We start from the raw sequence: 20303 nt of genomic DNA on the forward strand, positions 1-20303 counted from the left end.
ATTGCTTTAGCATTACACAGTTGCTTTAGCATTACACAGAATCCCGACATGATCATTGGCACTCAAAATAGATATGTCTGACTGGTTAATAGGACACTTATTTCAGAAAGTCCATTCAAACTTTGTAGGCGGACCCCATTTAATCTGAAGAGGACCTCTTATGAAGAATTCTCAACATAATCCTCACAAACCATTGAAACGTTGAGTAGGGGTAGGTGTTATCAAAATGTCATCGAAAAAGTTTATCATAAAAAAGAAAGGCAAATGCTAACGCACAAGTGGACCAAGCATACTAAATGTGTCCTTAGAGTGATCTCCTTTGTTAACTGTCCCTGCGCCACAATGTGCTTCTGGTGTCTGCAACACAGCTCATAAAAGATCTAAAACAAGTTTAATACACATTTTGTTTTATTATTCTGCAGTAAAATATTTGAAAGAATAATGAAACTTCTGCAGTTTACATTGACAAACAGCATTTGCTCTTTTCACTTAAATCATCATATACACACATTTTCACCTATAAAAATTCCTACACATTTACAAATGTCTTCCACACCAACAGATGCATGACCACACCTATGGGACTCTGGATCAGTCAAACAAATCTGCTGCTAAATTGTCTATATCCATGTCATCTGCCCTGGAGTCCGCATTCTTTGCTTGTCTGTCAATGGTAAATTCACCAAACACTTCCTCTGCTGTGTAGAATGGTTTTCTTGATACCTGATGGAAAGAAAATGAAGGTTAAAGGTATCATGTTCATTTAAGTAATATCATTTATCAGAGATGTGTGCCCTTATCTCATAAACATGTATATGTTTGGTTTGATCTCCCAACACAAAATTTAAAAAAAAGAAACAATTTTTTTTAGAGATTGTATGTTTTTAGGTGAACTAGAATTTCACACTTATTGAAGGTCACCACATCAATAGCATTATGTTTTCTGTTGCTTAAAATAGAATATTGACATAGGATTAAATTACATATCTGTAATCCAATATGATAAAGCCACATACCAAGTCACAAATTGATGTAGAAAATGTAGCGAAAAAAAAATCTGGAAAACATTTATAACACGAGAAATAACTTTGCAAATGACCATAACTCCAGCAAAATATAGAATATTCACACCGGGTTCAAACTTGACCTGTAATCTATTACAATAGAGCCACATAGTTTACAAATGGATGTGACAAATGGTAGCGAAAAACATCCAGAAAACTAAAGTTTGAGTGGCCCTGACAGATAATTGGTAATGACAAATTGATCCCTTTGTGTTTCTGATGCTTTACAGACGATACAACAATGACCAGAAGATGTCTGTGACAGTAAAATCTTACATATTCTTCCACGGAGTGTGACTGACTAAAGCTTTCTCTTTCCTTCCATGTAGTTAATTTAAGTCCGTCGTCTCTTAATGCATCAACTGTAGCAGCAAACAGGTCAGGATTATTGCAGTCAGTTTTCCTTAACTCAAAATATTTATCGACAAACCTGCAGAAAAAAAAATATTAGTATTAATTATACATTGTAGTACAGTACATTCATCACAAAACTGGTCTAGATATAATAAAGTAAGTATAATGCATGGCTCATGCGAGAATGAGTTAAACAAGAGGCCCATGGGGCCTGTATGCACTCACCTGGTTGGATAAGACCAAATGTCAAACTAATGTTCATGTTCAATTCGTTTCATTTGTAAATCTCAAACAATGCTAAATATGGTTATAGTGTGGGGATCAAAACTGCTTTAAAGAAATAACGAAGTCCAGACTCTCTAAGGGTCTGAAAGACCTCAAGAATTGTTTTTAGAACATGCATTCATTACTTTATGACTATGCAAAATCTGTTCCCCTTCCCCCAAGGATGTTTCTGACTAAATTGGGTTCAAATCCATTCATAACTTTATGACAAGTAGCGATTTGAAGGAATTACCTCTATTTCCCCTATTGGGCCCCGCCCATTTGGCCCCTCGGGGGTCAGAGTCATCATTTATGTAAAATCTGTTCCCCTTCCCCCAAGGATGTTTCTGACCAAATTGGGTTCAAATCCATTCATAACTTTATGACTAGTAGTGATTTAAAGGAATTACCTCTATTTCCCCTATTGGGCCCCGCCCCTCCAGCCCCTTGGGGGTCAGAGTCATCATTTATGCAAAATCTGATCCCCTTTCGCCAAGGATGTTTCTGACCAAATTTGGCCAAAATCCAATAAGAACTTTTTGACTAGTAGCGATTTGAAGCAAATGTTGGCAGACGACGGACGACGGACGCCGCGCCATGACATAAGCTCATCAGACCTTTGGTCCAGGTGAGCTAAAAATGGAAAGATATACCTTGTAGAATTCTTTGTTGGAATTAAAGTTGAAAAATGTACACATATTTTAGACACTAAAACGACCAATGAAACGGTAATTTTTATCAAAAAGTGACTTTTTTTTTTTTTAATATTTGAAAAAATTGATTTGTTATTGAAAATCCATAGATTCAATTTTGGCAAAAAAAAGTCTTTACATGTACATTGCAAAATGAAATGTATGAGAATACAATTTTTTCCCCAAACATTAGATGAACGTGCAAATTAATTGAAAAGTCAAATTTTTCCCTTAGAATAATTTACTTTTATCTCTCTGAAACTGATAGTTTACGCCTACAAAATCCATAAACCAAATATCAGTATCCTAGTACAACTATAGACTTTACTTTAAAGGGTTTTAGTTACTGATACTTTTCAACATGCACACTTGCACAAAAACTTGTTTAAAGATGTTTTTTTTCCAAAAATCATTCATTGGAATATTCCGAATCTGGAAAATAGTTTATCCTCACAGAAACCCTGGAAGCAAATATCAGTAAGCTAGTACAATCATAATGGGGTTTACTGATACCATCCAACACCTGGAAACCAAAACTACTAGCAATGCCAGGGTAACAAAATTTACTCTCCCTCTCTTTCAAAGTTAAAAAGCACTTACCTTTGTGATGTAGTTGGTTTCTGTTCATTTTTCATGTCTACCAGGTCAGTATCGTAGATTTCCTTATAGTATCTCCTACAAAATCAACAAGAAGACAAATTCAGTTGTTTGCATGAAGTGCAATATTTAGGTTTTCACCATTTGTTTACATAGTAATAGGAAATTATGAAAAATACAAAGCATTCAATACAAAAGACACCACTAGGCAATAATACATATGCATGTACCAGGTTTTCTGAAGTTGTCTTCCAACGGTTTTGTAGTAGAGCTTCGGAAATGGAAGTTGGACGGATGTATGGATTGAGCCCAATTTAATACCACCACAAATATATTTTTCAGGGGATAAAAATAATTTCACTAGAAATTCAAATAAATGTAATAATAATAGGCTTTATTTAAAATTGATAACATGTTAATCAATAAAATAATAAATTTTGCTGTGCAGACACTAAAGATGAGCAATAACAAATCTTGTCCAATTTAGTTTGTAATGTATGTAATCACAATTTATATTTAGTATTTTCATGTGTTAATATATTCGCTTGTGAAAATTTTCGCGGAGATTTACTGATAGCGAAATAAGCGAAAATTTCCACACCGTGAATATTTCCACTTTTACAGTATCAGACATTTAATTTGAGATTGTTGACATTTCATTGTGAGATTGTGATTCAACAAAAGTACAGGGCATGACACGATTATTATTTAAATCATACTGACGCGCGAACCAAGTCCTCTGGGTACAGGATGCTGCGAATTCTTTTTGTGGGAACTGGTCTATTATACAATGGTTCAACGGCTGGTGGAAAAGCTGCATACACATCATACCACAAAGGCTTTTCTGATTCTGGTAACCCTCCAGCACGTATCAATCTTTGGCATCTGTCCAGAAAGAACAATTAAATTACTGGTATTAAGATCATTTTATAAACAAGAAGCCTATGGGCCTTAACGGTCACCTGAGTTTTGATATATTTATCATATTTGACCCCTGGAACCTTGAATGAAGGTTAAGGTCATTCATTTGAACAATCTTTATAGCCCTTTTCCCCATGAATGCTAAAAACCCAATATTAGGTCTCTGTGCCCCTTGGTTATAAAGAAGAAGTTGTTTAAAGATTTTAGCATATTTGACCCCTGTGACCTTGAATGAAGGTCAAGGTCATCTGTTAGATCAAACTTGGTAGCCCTTTATCACAGCATGCTACAGACCTAATATAGGGTGTCTGGGCTTCCTGGTTATCAAGAAAAAGTTGTTTAAAAGATTTTAGCATACTTGACCCCTGTGACCTGGAATGAAGGTTAAGGTCATCCGTCTGATAAAACTTGGTAGCCTTAGCCTTCATCCCGGCATGCTACTGACCTACTATTTGGTTTGTGAGCCTTTTGGTTATCAAAAAGAAGTCAATTAAAGATTTTAGCATATTTGACCCTGTGACCTTGAATGAAGGTCAAGGTCATCCATTTGGACAAACTTGGCAGCCCTTCATCCCAGCATGCTACAGACCTAATATAGGGTGTCTGGGCTTCCTGGTTATCAAGAAAAAGTTGTTTAAAGATCTTAGCATACTTGACCCCTGTGACCTGGAATGAAGGTTAAGGTCATCCGTCTGATAAAACTTGGTAGCCCTAGCCTTCATCCCGGCATGCTACGTATACTGACCTATTATTTGGTTTGTGAACCTTTTGGTTATCAAAAATGTAAAGTTTTATATCAAATGCAATTAAGTAAGTTCAAATAAATATGATATAAGTTATACATCATCTTTGCAATATATTTGACTGCTAAAATACTGTTGTGAAATCTTTTTGTCGTTTAACACAAAATTCAATATTGATTTAATATTTAATATTTTAATTGATGGATCCTTCAAGACTACCTTAAATATCACTGTAGGAAACTTCAAAGGCATACATTTATATTAAACCTTGTAGGATTAACACTATCAGCTTTTATTAGGTCACCTGAGAGGAAGTCTCAAGTGACCTATTCTAATCGCCTTTTGTCTGTCATCGTCCTTCGTCGTCTGTCGTGCGTCATCCATCCGTAAACGATTTACATTTTCAAGTTCTTCTCCAAAACCGCTGAACCAAATTTAATGAAATTTGGCAGGAAGCTTCCATGGCCAAAGGTCAACCAAAATTGTGAATTACATGGTCCCCAACCCCTAGGGGCCTGAAAGTCGGGGCCAATAAGGGTCAAATTGACTAAAATTTCAAAAATCTTCTTCTCAACTTCCAGATATGGTAGAATCAAATACCCTTCACAGATAGAAAGGTCTTAAGGTGCTTTACCAAAATTGTGAATTTCATGACCCTGGGGTCTTATGATTGCCCCTTTGGAGGAGGTACCCTTTACTGTTGTTTATATAAGGAAATCCCATTTTTGACTATCATTTGTGTCATTTCTATTGGAATTAGCAGTTTTGGAAGACAGTTTGCTGGTATGCAATTATTGGCCCCACAGGGGCTGGTGGCCAGGGTCAAAAAGGGTCAAATTTACAGAAATATTTTAAAACTCAGGTGACCGTTGAGGCCCATGGGCCTCTTGTATGTGTATAGAATCACAGTCTTCGTGTCGTTGAATGCTTGGTTTAGCTTCTTTGATTGATGACACTTGATTGTTATTTCTTTAAGAGGAATGGTTATACATCCATGTATGTTCACATACTGGTTGCGCATTGATCACTTATTTTTCCAATAATTATAATAATATTACACCTCCTGGTTGTGAATATATTAATGAAGATATATACACACAAATTGTTCCTTCTAGTATTACGTACAGTTCATAAATAATTAGCTAAAATGTGCATAAACAAGAGGCCCAGAGGGCCTGTATCGCTCACCTGGTGTCATGAAATATGAAACAAGAATGTTGCTTCAGTATATTTGTCGCTGGTATTGCTAAGTCAATACATGATAATAATGTATATATCATAAGCATTTTATATGGGTACATGTACATTTGTTTTATTTGTGCTAAAAATGCCAAAAAGTGCATTAATCCATGAAATGCAATTGACTTTTGGCGCGACCCCATAGGGATGCTACCACACTGTCACATAAATGTGAGTGATATCCATTGCTTAGTTTCAGAGAAGACCTTGTTTAGACTAATTGACCCCTTTTGACCCTGCCCTCTGCCCTTGGGGGGGGGGGGGGGGGGGGGGGGGGGGGGGGGGGGTCAGCTCCTTCCTTTATACAATTTTGAATCCCTACCCCTATAGGATGCTACCAGTAAAACCATTGCTAAGTTTCAGAGAATAATTTGTTTAAATCAATTTAGCCGAATTGGCCCCTTTTGGCCCAACCCCTCAGCCCCCTGGCGGCCTGGGTCAACCCCAACATTTGTACAATTTTGAATCCCCACCCCATAACCATGCTACCATTCAAATGTAAGTAATATCCATTGCTTAGTTTCAGAGAAGAAGTTGTTTAAACAAATTGACCAATTTTGGCCCCACCTCTCAGGCCCCTTGGGGTTTAGCCCCACCATTTGTACAATTTTGAATCCCCACCCCATAGGGATGCTACCAGGCAAATATGAGCGATATCCATTGCTTAGTTTCAGAGCAGAAGTCGTTTATATCAATTCTGCAAAACTGACCCCTTTTGGCCCAACCCCTCAGCCCCCTGGGTCAACCCCAACATTTGTACAATTTTGAATCCCCACCCCATAACCATGCTACCATACAAATGTGAGTAATATCCATTGCTTAGTTTCAGAGAAGAAGTTGTTTAAACAAATTGACCAATTTTGGCCCCACCTCTCAGGCCCCTTGGGGTTTAGCCCCACCATTTGTACAATTTTGAATCCTCACCCCATAGGGATGCTACCAGGCAAATATGAGCGATATCCATTGCTCAGTTTCAGAGCATAAGTCGTTTATATCAATTCTGCAAAACTGACCCCTTTTGGCCCCGCCCCTCAGCCCCCAGGGGGTTGGCCCCGTCATTTGTACAATTTCAAATTCCTACCCCAAGGTGATGCTACCAGTAAAATATGATAGATATCCATTGTTTGGTTCCAGAGAAGAAGTCAATTATATGAATATAGCCTGATTGACCACATTTGGCCCCGCCCCTCAGGCCCCTGGGGGGTCAGTCCCATCATTTGTACAATTTTGAATCCCCACCCAATAGTGATGCTACCAGGCAAATATGAGCGACAGGCATTGCTCGGTTTCAGAGAAGAAGTCGTTTATATCAATATAGCCAAATTGACCACATTCGGCCCCACACCTCAGGCCCCTGGGGGTTCAGCCCCATAATTTGTACAATTTTCAATCCCCTCCCCATAGTGATGCTACCAGGCAAATATGAGCGGCAAGTATTGCTCAGTTTCAGAGAAGAAGTCGTTTATAACAATAAAGCCCAATTGACCACATTTGGCCCCGCCCCTCAAGCCCCTGGGGGGCCAGCCCCATCATTTGTACAATTTTGAATCCCCACCCCATAGTGATGATACCAGGCAAATATGAGCGATATCCATTGCTCTGTTTCAGAGAAGAAGTCGTTTATATCAATATAGACCAATCGACCCCTTTTGGCCCCACCCTTCAGGCCCCTGGGGGCCAGCCCCATCATTTGCACAATTTTGAATCCTCACCCCATAGTGATGATACCAGGCAAATATGAGTGATATCCATTGCTCCGTTTCAGAGAAGAAGTCGTTTATATCAATATAGCTAAATTGATCACATTTGGCACCGCCCCTCAGGCCCCTGGGGGGCCAGCCCATCATTTGTATAATTTTGAATCCTCACCCCATAGTGATGCTACCAGGCAAATATGAGTGATATCCATTGCTCAGTTTCAGAAAAGAAGTCGTTTATATCAATATAGACCAATTGACCCCTTTTGGCCCCGCCCCTCAGGCCCCTGGGGGGCCAGCCCATTCATTTGTACAATTTTGAATCCTCACCCCATAGTGATGCTACCAGGTAAATATGAGCAATATCCATTGCTCGGTTTTAGAGAAGAAGTCGTTTATATCAATATAGCCCAATTTACCCCTTTTGGCCCCGCCCCTCAGGCCCCTGGGGGGCCAGCCCCATCATTTGTAAAATTTTGAGTCCCCTTCCCATAGGGATGCCTCTGACCAAATTTGATCAAATTCTGATCAGCGGTTAAAAAGAAGAAGTCAATTGTTGACGGACGGACGGACGGACGGACGGACGCCACGGTATGGCATAAGCTCACCTTGATCCTTTGGACCAGGTGAGCTAAAAAGGGAGGAGCAGTAACTCCCTATATCAACCTCCAGTCCTTGGTGAACAGACACAGGAATAGATCAGTCACTGAAGAAATGATGATTGGAATTGTTTTGGGTGGTCTTTCCAGTACTTATTTAGTCTATCTTTAAAGGTGTTGATGGATGAAGTTGAACACTTGGTGTAATTTATACAATTATTTGATATTAAACATATCAGGATATTACACGTTTTACAACAAGAATCGGATTCTATAATCAAATTATTAATATACAATATATAATGTAGCGGGACTGGACCGGGTCGATCATCAGCGACCAGGAAGCTCAGTTGGTAGAGCATCCGGCTAGTGTTTGGAGGTCTAGGGTTCGAACCCCTGGTCTGGCTGTGCATTTTTCCACTCCTACTACATTTGGTGCCTGTGACCAAACCTTGATCATCGGCGACCAGTAGCTCATGATCAGTTGGTAGAGCATGCTGCATCCGGCTAGTGTTCAGAGGTCCCGAGTTCGAACACTGGTCTCGCCGTGCATTTTTCCAATCATACTACATATATACTAGTATCTTACTAAAAAACACATATTAATATATTTTTATCAATATAGAAATCTATTATAATTGTGACAGGTTCTAATTGCAATTGATTTGTAGAATTGACGCATGGTTTTGCATGCCTGAGGATCAACCTGACGCATGAATAATTGATGCACTTTAAATCTAAAACCTTAGCTTGAGTAGACTAGTCAGAAATTCGTTCGTGGTTCTGTCATCGTACCTATACTACGGTTGGGGTATTTACCGAAACGGACCGAAACGGAGATGGAATTACCGAAACGGAGGAAAATGGGGCTTAAATTAGCATTCTGTTCAGAGAACGGACCCGAATATATGTTCTACAGTGCCTAACTGTGTCATATGTAAAATATCGGGGGTTTATTTGACCGAGAAGTATTTTAATTCGATTTTTTAATCATTCGCGATTAGCGGCCCGATTGTCGTCCGGGTTGCATTACCGAAATGGCCGATAATGGACCCGAAATCGATATTTTTACAAGAGAATGGACCAAATATTGTATTATTTGGTGTGTATAGATGTCAGAGGTAAAATATGTTTTATTTCTTTTGCCTAGAAGTCTTTAAAAATAATTATTAAAATACCCGATTGATGGCCCAATTTTCGATTGAGACGAACTACCGAAATGGAAGTAAATTTACCTGAAATTATCTGTTTTTGAAGAGAAAGGGCCCAAAATATTATTCTTCAGTAGATAATTGAATAATGTATGAAATATGAGGGGTTTATGTGACCTGGAAATGTTTTAATTTTTTTTTTTTAAAAACTCGCGATTTCACATTCAGATTGTAAACAGAGTCGCTCGCATAGGGCGTGAGTAAATGAAAGAGCCGGAAAACGGAAATCCGGATTATGTAAACACATGCAAAAATACTTATAAATTTAGTTATAATTAATAAAAGGATTTCTTGTTCTTTATAGGTTTTTTTAACTATAGAAATACCGTGTTTTATTCTCTAAGTTGTTCTCTATAGGTTTTTTAACTATAGAAATACCGTGTTTGATTCTCTAAGTAAAATTGTTGTGGAACCTTTGGTATTTTTTAAACCAATTTATTTTAACAATTTATAAAAATAGTGATTTTTTATTCTCACCAACCATATTTCAAACTTGAAGTAATTAATGAATTGAATTGAAGTCAAGGCAATGAATTAATATTTTTTCTTATTATTTTTTTAATAAACTGCAAAAAAGTGTCCAGATGACTTTTTGTGCCATGCTGTCACAAAATTTCCATTATAATTCTAAAATCAAAAATTAATATAAAAATATGATAGCCTGTCAAAAAAAAGCAAGTGTATACATACGTAGTCTACAGTAATCCCAATCATGTCAGTGGATAGTGGTACATATGCATATTACTGTTATATGAACAGATCTTTTTTCTTATAACTTTAGAATGATCGAATGTTATCAAATTTAGATTATGTCTCATCAAGAACAATAAGTGGATTATTGGAATTGAATTCTAAATGAAATCAACATGTCAGTGTAACTTCAGCAAAAATTCATTATTGTTAAAAATCAGATCCATGAATAATATCTACCAGGTATTCTAAAAAAATCAACAGAATATTCATAATCCATCAGCTGTATACATGTATGTATAACAAGAGATCCCAGAGGGATCTACGCATCCACCATTGAGATTGATCTCTTTTCTACTTTTCCATTCTTTCCCCTCTTACTTTAATTCTTTTAATTATATGAGAAACCTACATATGAAGTCTAAGTTAGATCTTAAGAAAAACTTTTGGAAAAGTATCAATAACAGATTTAACTGTCGATAACTATGGTGGGCTGGCTGCCTTTAAGACATTTTGTTTTCCTGATCAGACTCAAAGATAAATAGGTAAAAGTAGGGATCAAGGGAATTTGTTAGGCAGTACTTTTTAAAAAATGGGAATTATAAGGAATTGTTTATGTACTTCCATCTGATGATGGTGAGCAAAAATCTTTATTCTGTAGGTTTTCTTTTTTGTATGAATGAATTATTTAAAACTTTGTCTTTTTTAAGTTATAGGAAATATCTAGCTACTTCTAACTAAGTGTATAAGTAGTGATGATATGATGATTAGATATACTTGATTAATTAGTTGTTTTACAGAAGATGGTCTGATATTAGTTTTTTGGTCGCTTTCAAGTCCTTTAATCACTTTAAGTCCCTGAGAATCATTCAGGTGTCTTAATTAGGACAAAACAACTATAATTGATTTTTGCTATACTGTATCTCTATCTTAATTTATTTTGAAAGATATAAATATCTTGTGTCATTTGTACAACCCTAAATCATGTTGTAAAGATTTTTAATATTTACTTGTCATTTTCAGAAAGGTGTGTATATACTCTGTAGGATCATGCAGATACTGTTAGAAACATTGGAAAACTAGCAACCAAACACATTATTTTAATGATTTCCTTATAATACATGTATACTGTGCTGCTTTACATTAAGACATAAAATTCAGTAATCAACAGAAAAGTTGTTGAATTAAATTGAATTGAAAACCTTTTAGAAATCTTATTAACTTTCATTCACACACATTTCATAATTAAGAATTTAAGATACCTTATAATTGAGTGTAGAAAAAAAATCAGGAAAGCTTATCATTTAAAACAAAATGTCTTGAAGTTTGTACAATAAATTATGATGTTTTTCCACAAACTTACTCACGTTTTCTGTCATATATGTTGCATACTTCAATTAATGAATACAAAAAAAATTGCAGTGTCTCAAATTATAATATAATAAGTACCCAACCTTGCAAACATGTTGCTCTGTGTTGTATTAATTTTAATTTTAAGAATGATTAAAATCAAAGAAACAATATAAAAACAAATTATACCTGTGGCTGCATGTGCAAACATGGGCATTTCACTGTTGATACACCTGAAGCCATTAATGATATATTTCTTTTCAGGAGAATACAATATCAATGAAAAACCTACCAAATACCTGTGTAACAACTTATTGTTTATGTAACAGTTCAAGTAGTTGTTGTTTGAACCTTGGGACCAGTTGTTTATATTGCAGAATCCACTGTGACTGAAGTCACTTATACATATACATGAATGTATATATGTAGCACTAAAAAATCAATAAAAAAATAAATATATCATTTTTTTTTTTATGAAGGGGCTTTTGTCCGTACCTCCTTATAATTACCATGTTGATGTTTTATAATTCCAACATCCTCATTATGATGAGCAAATTCACACACATGAAATTGTATAATGCAAAAATAAGAATTTACATTGCATGATAATACGTACCTATTACCCAATATGCAAGAAATAGCGAGTGCAGGACAAAGAAGATTATGATCATTTCCATTTTTATGACATTGCTATATATTATTACCTTAACTTGGTGAAGAGTATATGATTATGAACATTATATACATGTAGTTAACTACTTAATTGGATCCAATTCTGTATGAATTACTGACTTGACAATATGAATTTGCGATACATAAATTTTACATATTACTCCACATCACCCTTTTAGCCAACTAATACTTTCAGATATGAAAGTTATTTCTAAAATATTTGAAGATTAATTTTTCACACCTTGGGAGATGATTGACATGCCTGTGTAACTCACACTAATGGACCAGTGTATTGAAAGATCCCCTTAGGCTATAACTGAACTTGTCCAGGTGTAACACACCTGTGTTGAAGGTGGAGAGTGAGAGAGAGAGATTGGGGGGGGGGGGGGGGGGGGGGGGGGGCTCTTTTTTTCGAGGACAAAAGCCCCCCCCGGACATTAGCCCCTAGAACAAAAGCCCCTAGGACAAAAGCCCCTTGACACTAATCAAAAAGTGGACAAAAGCCCCTTCATAAAATTTATTTTCTTTATATTGATCTAAAAAAAAATTTCAATATATATTTTTAGCAATATAACATTAAGTTCAATCAAGTGCTACATATATGTATAAGTGACTTCAGTCACCAGTGGCTTCTGCAATGTAAACAACCGGTTCCAACAACAACTACTTGAGCTGTTACATAAACAATAAGCTGTTTCACAGGTGTTTGGTAGGTTTTTCATTGATATTGTATTCTCCTGGAAAGAAATATATCATTAATTGCTTCATTGTTTCTTTGATTTTAATTATTCCTAAAATTAAACTTATTACAACACAGAGCAACATGTTTGGTTAGGTACTTATTATATTATAATTTGAGACACTGCAAATAGGGATCAAAATTTAATGTTTATTGCTTTTGTAGACATTTCTTTGATTATCAATATTTGCAGTATATTGGGTCAGAAATTGTGTAATCAGTAACAATATGTTCATCATGGAGAACTTTCCTGAAATTTTTAGCTTACTTAATAATATAAAGTTTGAAAAAATCAATTATGATGTTTAATCACAGACATATAATGCTTACACTGACATTCAACCAAGGACCTTCATTTTCCACACAATTATTCTCCTAAGTCTAGACTTGCATTGATTTCAGTGATGGGATGATGATATTTCGACCCAATATTTTTTAAATTAAAAATCAATTTTGTGAAGTCAAAATTTACATGTTTATAATTTTTTATTATATGGTACAGAATTTAATGATAATTGTACAAATATATCATAAATTATCACATAGTCAAGTAAAATGATATTAGTTAAATTAGTTAAAATCCTGAATATTTTAATATAATTTAAACATACTCATTTGATGATGAGAAAATTACAACTCTTTATTCCCAGACTCTTAAACTCTTAAATAGTACGCATATTAAAGTCCTTAAATATTGGATGGATCCTGCATTCAAAACCCAATTCTTCACAGATCTATACTAATAAGTTAAAACTCTTAGTTCTTGAACCCATAGACCTTAATTTTTAACTTGTTAAACTTTTAAAATTTTAGTTCCATATTTGAGATGTCTCAATATCTAAATTAATGAACATATTGTTTTAATTCAGGAATATTTAAAGAAAATTCAGATACCACAAAATGTAATGATAATTGTACAAATATATCATAAATTATCATTAAGTCAATTAAAATGTAAATAGTCAAAATCCTGATATTTTAAGATAATTCAAACATACTCATTTGATGATGAGGAAATTTAAATGTCATCACTTGATAATTTATGATTAAAATTCTTAATTTCCAGACACTTAAATTCTTAAATCTTAAACAAAATAAACTCCTGATTTTGGACAGGGGAGATGATGCAGGTGTAGAAGAAATGACAGTCATGATATCTGCTGCAAAACATCTTATAGGTTGATCATACTATATTAAATTCCTGAATATTTAAAAAAAAATCAAACATCATCATTTGATGATCAAAAATCCAAACTCTTATTTCCTTAGGCACTTATATACTCCTAACGTTGGAAGGATCCTGTCACCAAATCAGAAAACCTTAAATCCTAGACATACTTAACTCCTAATATTGGATTGATCATTTCACTCATAATCCCATAAATATTAGACTTTTACTGCTAATACTGTACAGAGGAAAGGAAATTCTTCTTCTTCTTTTTCTTGACTTCTTTTTCTTCTTCTTCCATAAAGTAGAGGGATACAAATCCTTAATGGCTGCAGAATGAGCATATCTAACATAATGAAGGGGTATACAAATTCTACAGCTACGGTATATACATGTATGTATAAATTGGGCATATCTTACAGAAGTTAGGGGGATACAAATCCTATGGTTATAGAAATGAGCATTTCATATGATAAATTTGATATGATAGAATTTAATGATTTTCTTGGATATCTTTACCTCTGTAGTTTCTGCTTATGCAAATGCATGTAATAGCAAAGGAAGTAAGACAATTTGCAGATATCTACCATATACAAGAGGCCCAGAGGGCCTGTATCGCTCACCTGGTTTCATGAAATATGAAACAAGAATGATGCTTCAGTATATTTGTCGCTGGTATTGCTATGTCAATATATATCATAAGCATTTTATATGGGTACATGTACATTGGTTTTATTTTAATACTAAAAATGCCAAAAAGTGCATTAATCCATGAAATGAAATTGACTTTTGGCGCGACCCCATAGGGATGCTACCACACAAATGTGAGTGATATCCATTGTTTAGTTTCAGAGAAGATCTTGTTTAGACTAATTGACCCCTTTTAACCCTGCCCTCTGCCCCCTGGGGGGTCAGCTCCTTCCTTTATACAATTTTGAATCTCTACCCCTATAGGATGCTACCAGTCAAACCATTGCTAAGTTTCAGAGAATAATTTGTTTAAATCAATTAAGCCAAATTGACCCCTTTTGGGCCCACCCCTCAGCCCCCTGGCGGCCTGGGTCAAACCCAACATTTGTACAATTTTGAATCCCTACCCCATAACCATGCTACCATACAGATGTGAGTAATATCCATTGCTTAGTTTCAGAGAAGAAGTTGTTTAAACAAATTGACCAATATTGGCCACGCCTCTCAGGCCCCTTGGGGGTCAGCCCCACCATTTGTACAATTTTGAGTCCCCTACCCATAGGGATCGATGCTTCTGACCAAATTTGATCAAATTCTGATCTGCGGTTATGAAGAAGAAGTCAATTGTTAACAGACGGACGGACGACGGACGCCACGGTATGGAATAAGCTCACCTTGGTCCTTCGGACCAGGTGAGCTAATAAGGAATAAAGAAATCAGAGTGTTTCATAACATATGAAATATGTTATAGTTTTTAGGTCAGGTCAGGATGACCTATGGCATGCATCGTGTTCCATCCATGGTCCCCCGTTAGACTTTTTCTTTCAAAACCCTACTCCTCCTTAACCCCAAAGTGTTTTATTTCCAGAAACACCGTTGGGGAAGGGCAGTTATATATTTTATATAAATGAGGCTAGTGTGATTATAGGGCCTGATTGGTGGGGCCCCAAAAGGGAAACTTTGCTGTTATTTTGCTTTAAAACCCTACTCCTCCTAAAGTGCTTAGTGGATTACAACCAAATGTTGTACTGAAACATCATAAGGGGATGGCAATCATGATTTTTTTTATAAATGGAGTGACCCCTGGGGACGGGGTACGTACAAAAAAAACCCTGGACAATAGCCCACGTGTAAAACAGAAAAAAATATGGGTTCGTAACTTTTTGCTAAATGTATGAGTAGTCCTTATCACTTTTACATATTGAGCATAAAAGAACAAAGAAAATAAGACCATTTGCTGGAATTTCTTGAGTCAATCAAACCCCAAAGCAATTCAGAATTTGATATTTGTTCGATGATGAATTGTAACATTTTACTGAATATCTTAAATATCCTTGATATCTTTACATATTTATGTTCTACATGTTAGAATGAAGGAAATAATGCCTTTTGTAGTCATTTAACTGGAGAAATGGAAACAATTCTATATTTCATAATATCAGAGTTTTTTGTTCTGAATGCATCAAACAGAATTGCAAAATTTTACTAAATATCTGAGCCATCCTTCATATCTACATCATCTCTACAAATAAAGACATGTTACATTGTACTAGGTGTAAGATATTTCAGTTATTTAACAACTATTAAAATCTAAAACTATAATTTAATTGCCTGTCTATACTTAAGTTTCTAAACTTCTAAAGTATATGGACAAATAAACTGGCCCTCAATAAACAATTCTTGTTGTCGCTATTTCAGAAATCATCATAAGTACAGAAGGGATCTTTCCCAAAATATCTACCCCCATTGATAATTACACCCTTGTAAAGTACATATCTACCCCAATTGATTATTACATCCATGTAAAGTACATATCTACCCCCTTTGATTCATCGAATATTACATAATTTCCATTAACCGAGCAGTTCGGAAAAAAAGACAGATACAACGAAGAGAGGCAATTTTTTGTTATCTTATAACCTATGATAAACTGAAATATATACATTCAACAATTCAAGTACAATATTTTTAACTAAGTTTCAGACATTTTCCTAAATTATTCATTTCATTCATATTCTGAGTAGTAATTAACCAAACCATCATATCAGGTCTGGTATAAGTTCTGGCATTGAAATCTCCAGTTATGTACACATTAATATTTGATTTATAATTACCACAGGTAGTTATGGAATCTTGCGATATTTGAAATAAGTCTAATTCTCCCGAGTTATTTTTGGAGAAAACACTGATTTCAGGTGCAAAATAGCAAACCACAAACAAGCTATGTTTTAGATTTTCTTCAAATTTTTACCATTATGCTATCATGTATATTTTCAACTAAAGACATCTTACTTTTTAGCAGTTTAATAGAAGATTACATTACTTTCATCAAAACCAGTTTTCCTTGGGAATACATATTTACAATAACCATTTAAATAAAATTCATCTTTTTCGAATAACCAGCATTCACTTAAACATATATTGTAATAAATGGCAATTATAGATTATCACTTCTTCTTGATAGCTACTGGAGGATTATTTCTCAAAGGTGATTAGTAGGTTCCCCTTGGTGATTAGTTAAAAAAGAAAAACAAAAAATTGACAAGCGGCCATCTTGATTTTGGAGAATCTAAGTTTCTTATCTTTATTACTTGAAAAGAACTGGAGGATGTCCCTCAAACTTCACATGTAGGTTCCACTTGTTTCTGTTATCATATTATTAAGAGGGAAAGAAGGGAAAAGAAGAGATAAGATCCATCTGATATTGAACCAATAAATACTATTCAATAGTGGGTGCCAAGATCCCTCTCGGATCTTGTTATCTTATAATAAGAATAACATTATATGTCAGATAATTAAGTAACAACATTTTATTTCAGAATACTGGGATTACCAGGAATCTCTGTTCAAGAACAAGCAAGAGCAGAGGAAATAGAGCTGCTGATTTTTTTTAATTATTGATACCGGTATATCTTTTTAATCTAATTCATTTTTTTTAAAGTGCTTGTTGGTATGAAATATGAGTATACAGACATGTTTGCGTGAAATATTTGTTTGAAATCTCTATTGTATTTTATTCCAATTATGGGTTTTATGCATTAACTGTGTTTGTTTTAAAATCAGTTATACAATATATATTACATTATTTGTTTACACAAACAGTTTGTTTTTTTCATAAGTGTTTTAAGCTTTTAACATATTTTGAGGGGAATATTTTCTATCATCCTATGTTAACTATATAAGGCTAACTGCATCTTAGAAGCATTGTTTTCTTGTGTAACTGTTATATATATATTCCAATGAAATTTACATTATAACTTTTTCTCTTTGTGCTTATCACTTTGTCCATGCATACCTATACAACTGATATTATATTGCACATTTGTTTTCTCATTTTCTTTTTTATTACAATTTAATCTTCGTATTTTTTCATTTTTCTTAAAAATATACCTGTTTGTAATATTATATATATGTTACCTTTTTTGCAGTTAATACATGACTTTGTAAAATAATTATGGAAGTCTTTTTATTATTCCAATTATGGGGTTTTATGCAAAATACAGTGCTTGCTTTAAATTTGCAGTATTACAGTGCTAAATTCATTAGTTATAGAACATATATTTTATTATCTGTTTACACTAAAGATTTATTTGAGTGATTTTCCATTAGTGGGTGAAGTTTTCAAAAAAATGATATCTCACGTCTTTGCCTTTTGTGCTCAATAAAATGTGAAAAGTAATTATTTGTCTTATCTTGTTGAGGTTTCAATTATTTGTATTATAAACAATGGTTAAAGCACTAAGTTTAATTTTGTTTTCGAAAGATAATTAAAAACATAAATGCTCATGTATTATGCTACATGTTTCATTTCATTAATGAAAACTGAAATGATATCAAGTTTGAAAATTTGAATCAAAATTTTTACCAAAGATAGGTCTGAACAACAATGTCTTCTAGTGATCATCATGGGAATGAAAGCGACAAGATTTATAATTATGAATGTCATATTGATATCTTCAACACAATTATTATGGCACGTTTGACCGACGTGACTGCTGAATCTATCTGCATAAACTATAAACATCGGAACCATACAGAGATGAGCAGCTTTTGTACTGACATCAAGAGTAGCAAGGGATGGCACACATCGAATGTCATATAATGTTGCATTGAAATTCTTATGAGTGGTTATAACCCTCACCTTTACTTACACTACAAAGTTAAATGTTTAAAAGTTTAAAGAAATCATTTGAAACATGTTGGAGGTCTCCAGACAAGAATCAAATACTGAAATAAACAATGTGCAGTAGATTGCAAAAATGGTCAAATCAAATTTTTTTTCATGGAAACATAATTTGATAATAAAGCCTTACCAATTTCCCAATAAGTATAGAACGACAACACAATATACATTGTATATCATAATAACCTCATCAAATGTTCTGTAGGCCAAGAACTGTTGTAAAAAAACATAACTCCTCCCGCAAATGTTTGTCAATTAATAATTAAAATATTGGATAAATAAGATTTATATTGTGTACTTGATGGATCAATTTGTGTTACTCACCCTGAACTGACATCATTCATAAATAGCTGGAAAATCTCTGATATCTTCAATAACACAAAAATGTTGAAGTCCAAATCATGTCATAAAGCAGGTGGAAGTTATTGTTTTTTTGTTTTTTTTAATAAAGAAGCTATCCGTTTCGTTTTTAATATATCCGGATTTCTGTTTTCCGGCTCCTTTTATATTCATGACCAATGCGTAAACGAAAATTAGGTCGTGGATCGGGTTTTTGGATAATTATTTTAAAATACTTCTAGAGAAAACATATCAAAAATATTTTACATATGACTTCTGTATATACCAAAGAATACTTTATTGGGTCCATTATCCCGTAAAAACATCGGTTTCGGGTCCATTATCGGCCATTTCGGTAATTCAACTATGACGGCAATGGGGTCGTGGATCGGATATTTTGATAATTATTTTAAAATACTTTTAGGCAAAAGAAATAAAAAATATTTTACCTCTGACATCTATACACACCAAATATTATTCTATTGGGTCCATTCTCTTGTAAAAATATCGATTTCGGGTCCATTATCGGCCATTTCGGTAATGCAACCAGGACGACAATCGGGCCGCTAATCGCGAATGATTAAAAAATCGAATTAAAATACTTCTCGGTCAAATAAACCCCCGATATTTTACATATGACACAGTTAGGCACTGTAGAACATATATTCGGGTCCGTTCTCTGAAAAGAATGCTAATTTAAGCCCCATTTTCCTCCGTTTCGGTAATTCCATCTCCGTTTCGGTCCGTTTCGGTAAATACCCCAACCCCCTATACTACAGTACCGATCGGTAACAAGTCAATATTCAGTAATTTCACGGAATGCAACTTTTTAGTTCAACGACCGTTGCGTCACACCTACTGCACATTAAAAGTTTTACTTGCCTTTGGAAAATAGATCGTATTTTCTCTGTCTTGCTAGCTGCCATACTTGCTGCTATTGTTTACATTTGCTCTATATTTTCTCAAAGTCACTTAGGCAGCCGCATGTTTTCGATGTCGTCCATCCTTACTGACTTGTCACACAAACGTTTGTATTAGGGCGAAGTTTATCCAAGCATTGTATCTACCTCGATTTGGACTCAGTGATCTCG

General features: G+C 34.6%; 1 protein-coding gene and 1 long non-coding RNA gene across 2 annotated transcripts; one reads left to right on the forward strand and one right to left on the reverse strand.

Annotated features, from left to right (window-relative positions):
- Positions 1-386: 386 nt before the first annotated feature.
- On the reverse strand, positions 387-20272 carry LOC117333082 (probable 28S ribosomal protein S23, mitochondrial). Its single transcript, XM_033892209.1, has 5 exons — positions 20095-20272; positions 3695-3856; positions 2975-3049; positions 1341-1494; positions 387-723 (listed from the first exon to the last, which is right to left on the reverse strand). The coding sequence occupies exons 1-5, from the start codon at positions 20136-20138 to the stop codon at positions 592-594; spliced, it is 567 nt and encodes a 188-aa protein (XP_033748100.1). The 5' UTR covers positions 20139-20272; the 3' UTR covers positions 387-591.
- LOC117333083 lies at positions 9596-10656 on the forward strand. The gene is made up of 2 exons (XR_004533825.1): positions 9596-9685; positions 9739-10656. It is a non-coding gene; the product is annotated as an uncharacterized LOC117333083 (long non-coding RNA).
- Positions 20273-20303: the final 31 nt, after the last annotated feature.

Source organism: Pecten maximus, chromosome 8, assembly GCF_902652985.1.
Source record: "Pecten maximus chromosome 8, xPecMax1.1, whole genome shotgun sequence".
In the NCBI taxonomy this organism is placed as follows: domain Eukaryota; kingdom Metazoa; phylum Mollusca; class Bivalvia; order Pectinida; family Pectinidae; genus Pecten; species Pecten maximus.

What these genes read in the sequence shown, in the direction of transcription:
- LOC117333082 (XM_033892209.1), bottom strand. Translation starts at nt 20,138, where the DNA reads ATGGCAGCTAGCAAGACAGAGAAAATACGATCTATTTTCCAAAG. An exon ending in ATACGATCTATTTTCCAAAG is followed by an intron (nt 3,857 to 20,094) that starts GCAAGTAAAACT and finishes CTTTCTGGACAG; the next exon opens with ATGCCAAAGATTGATACGTG. An exon ending in CACACTCCGTGGAAGAATAT is followed by an intron (nt 724 to 1,340) that starts GTAAGATTTTAC and finishes TCTTTCCATCAG; the next exon opens with GTATCAAGAAAACCATTCTA.